General features: G+C 45.4%; 1 protein-coding gene across 5 annotated transcripts in view; it reads left to right on the top strand.

Moving 5' to 3' along the window:
- Positions 1 to 2,715, top strand: part of LOC123980427 — a 76,791-nt gene extending 74,076 nt beyond the window's left edge. For all 5 annotated transcript variants that reach the window (XM_046064807.1, XM_046064810.1, XM_046064809.1 and 2 more), the window contains exons 37-39: positions 1,695 to 1,811; positions 1,907 to 2,022; positions 2,106 to 2,715. In XM_046064807.1, the coding sequence (XP_045920763.1) occupies positions 1,695 to 1,811; positions 1,907 to 2,022; positions 2,106 to 2,180 (308 nt within the window). In that variant the 3' untranslated portion in view covers positions 2,181 to 2,715. The remainder of the gene's footprint in view (positions 1 to 1,694; positions 1,812 to 1,906; positions 2,023 to 2,105) is intronic.
- The last annotated feature ends 285 nt before the right edge of the window (positions 2,716 to 3,000 follow it).

Consider the following 3,000-nt stretch of genomic DNA (forward strand, 5'->3'; position numbering starts at 1 on the left):
AGACAGATTTTACTTTAACAAGAGAGTATTAAAATACTCCTTTGTCTGTTTTATTATTTATTTAATTATGTATTGATTTGTCACCGGGCTGGACAGGGGGGCAGACACGGGGATGGGGGGGCACAAACAGAGAAAGGACAACACCTGTAAGAGAAGGGGGATGGAAGGTGGGGACAACAGGGAAAAGCTGTGGGAAACACCAATTGCAGAAAGCAACGAAACCTGCAATAGAACAGAGAGGGGGGCTTGGGGAGGAGAAAAACAACAACAAACAAACAAACAAATTCAAACAATAAAAATAATAATAATAGTAAAAGACAACCAGCCGAACAGCAGCAATAAACAGCTGACATATTAAGACAACTAAGAGAACAATGAAAACAAGAAACAGTCACACACACTAAATAAGCAACACAACACAGCCACGAGAGCTGGAATAATAATTAATTTAAATAAGTAACTGAAAGAAAAGCATCAGGAATAATTCTACCAGGGACAACCTAAATTTGTTTGTTTCTGTGTGTGTCTGTGTGCGTGTGGGTGAATGTGTGTGTGTGTGTGTGTGTGTGTGTGTGTGTGTGTGTGTGTGTACGTGTGTGTGCGCATAAGCCTGTTAAAGAATGTAGTTGTTAGTGAGAGTGGGGCGCCACGACTGTAACAGGCAGGCAAGAACCCCAGTAGCCAATAGGGGTGGAAGAAAGAAAAAGAATAAATCAAAAAAACAAAAAAAAAAAAACAAAGACTCCCAGATGCACCGCGATGCAAACGCAGAAGACCCCGACCCAAATGCCAGTTGACAACGTAATGCCGACGGAACGCAAAAAGCGTAACCCGCGGAAGAGCAACGCCCGGATCGACATAGACCAGTGCTCCCCCCCACCCAGCACCCCACTGCCGCGCAGCGAACATTCAAAACGTCCAAATGCCACGCAATCATCAACACCAATGCACAAGTGACGAGCCCAACGCGCACACTGCGCGAGCACGGCGACACCCATGCCCAGCAGCCCCCCGCGAATCCCGCGTGCGAGGTCGGGCACACGAGAGAGAGCAAACGGAACAACACGACAGCGAAAGCCAGCGGAGAGAAACACCAGCAGCAAGTCCCAGCCCGGCAGCAAACGCGCCGCACAGGTCACCGTGCACCCGCCAATAAAAGTCCGCCGTCCCCCCAACCGCCGGAAAAAACTAAGGCCGCCGGCGCCAGCTGACATCCCCCATGCCCAGCACGCCCCCCCGGGCCGCCGTGCGATACCAGCCAAACCAGCAACGAGGCAAAATCAACTAGCTCAGCTGCATGCCATCAACAACCCACCCACCCGTCAAGGGCCGAGAACTCCAGGCACAAACCCAGAACAAACCGGAGCACAGCCCTGCCCCGCACCCACACTGCACATCCTGAAAAATAACTATATACCTCAGTATCCAGAGGGGTCCAACAACTGGCTGACAGAGAAATGGGGAAGCACGGATCCGAGGCCAACGAAGCAAAACAGGGACGCAAACAGGTCCCTCCAAGCCAACGAGGAAAAGCCTCCCCCGGACTCCAATGCACAAACTAAACGCCCAGCAGCCATCCAGAGACCCTGCACAGGGAAAAAGCACAATGCATCAAGATGCATCGACAATCGCCCCACAATCCCACCCTGTAAGCCCTGTAATTTTGATTTAAAGATTGTTCTTTCCTTCTTTAGCTGTGAGCAAGCAGAGGGCGGAGCTTGTCGAACCTGAAACAAAGCGATCTTGTTCTCGGTCTCATTGTGTCTCTGCTGACTACAAACTGCCGGCATTTAAACCCAACAATCCTCTTGGTGAGACACACACACACAGCACTCATACAACAGAAAAAGCAAATGTTTTGTCACACTTTTTCCACCCGTTTCACTTTCACCGCCTCCCTCTTCAGGTCAGGACTTTGTGGTCCCCACATCAGGTTATTTCTGTAATCTCTGCTTTGATTTCTACAAGAGCACTGCCAAGGACCTCCACTGCAGCAGCCAGAGACACTACGACAACCTGCAGGTACACACAAAGACATAAACAAAATGAAACACACTAAAATACACACACTTGGACTCACACTGTTCACCCACTTCTTCTTTCAGAAACATTACCAGAAGCTTCAACAGAAACCATCAAGATGTTCAACACAAAGTGCTCAAGGCTCTGTTTCTGAATGATCCCAACTTCAACTACGGATTTATTTTTGTATTGTTTGTTAAAAATGTGAAAACGCTGAATCTGGACAAGAGAAACAGCTTCACGAATCACTGCAGAGACAGCAGATTAGATGTGGTCATAGTGACTCCTTGTTTCATGTAAATGATGTAAATTATACATCTACAATAATATAAAGATATTTGAGCATTAGTTTCCCCATTAGGATTTGAACTCCCTCTAAAGGTGCCTTGTTCTGCCCGCAGTTGCACAGTTACGTTGTATCAATTGTTTTTTGGGAAAAACAGAAACTGAGTTTCATCATGAAGTCTGTAATGGTCACATTTTTTTAACAAATAACTCTTACTTTAAAGGGTGCTACATGACCTATTGTACCTATCAATAGATCATTACAATAGTATTTTTAAGATGATTAGTGTAGTCACCACATACAAACAAGAGGAGAATGTAAACCTGTAAGTTTGTTTACTGTTTTTATTTACAATTTTTGCATAAAAATCCTGAATGGAACCGATGGAAATAAAAAATCCAAATATCGCGGAAATGTTTTTACTCCTTGCTGAACAAAATGCAATAATAAATTGATAGTGCCGTTTAGCCTCGAGGCTTTACGCAGTCATGACAGGTGAAGGTTTATTACTGGTGGCTTTAATGCACTTACTTGTGTGGTTGAGTGGCTGATTAGTTCACACAGATTCCGCATACATAAATACATACATACATGTAGTGTTGAGTCGTTCAAAGAACGTTTCGTTCATAAGACCTAATCGTGTGTATGACTCGGGAAGAACGGGTTGTCTCAGTGAGTGATTCGTTCATTTT

The sequence above is a fragment of the Micropterus dolomieu genome, linkage group LG12, assembly GCF_021292245.1.
Source record: "Micropterus dolomieu isolate WLL.071019.BEF.003 ecotype Adirondacks linkage group LG12, ASM2129224v1, whole genome shotgun sequence".
NCBI lineage: Eukaryota > Metazoa > Chordata > Actinopteri > Centrarchiformes > Centrarchidae > Micropterus > Micropterus dolomieu.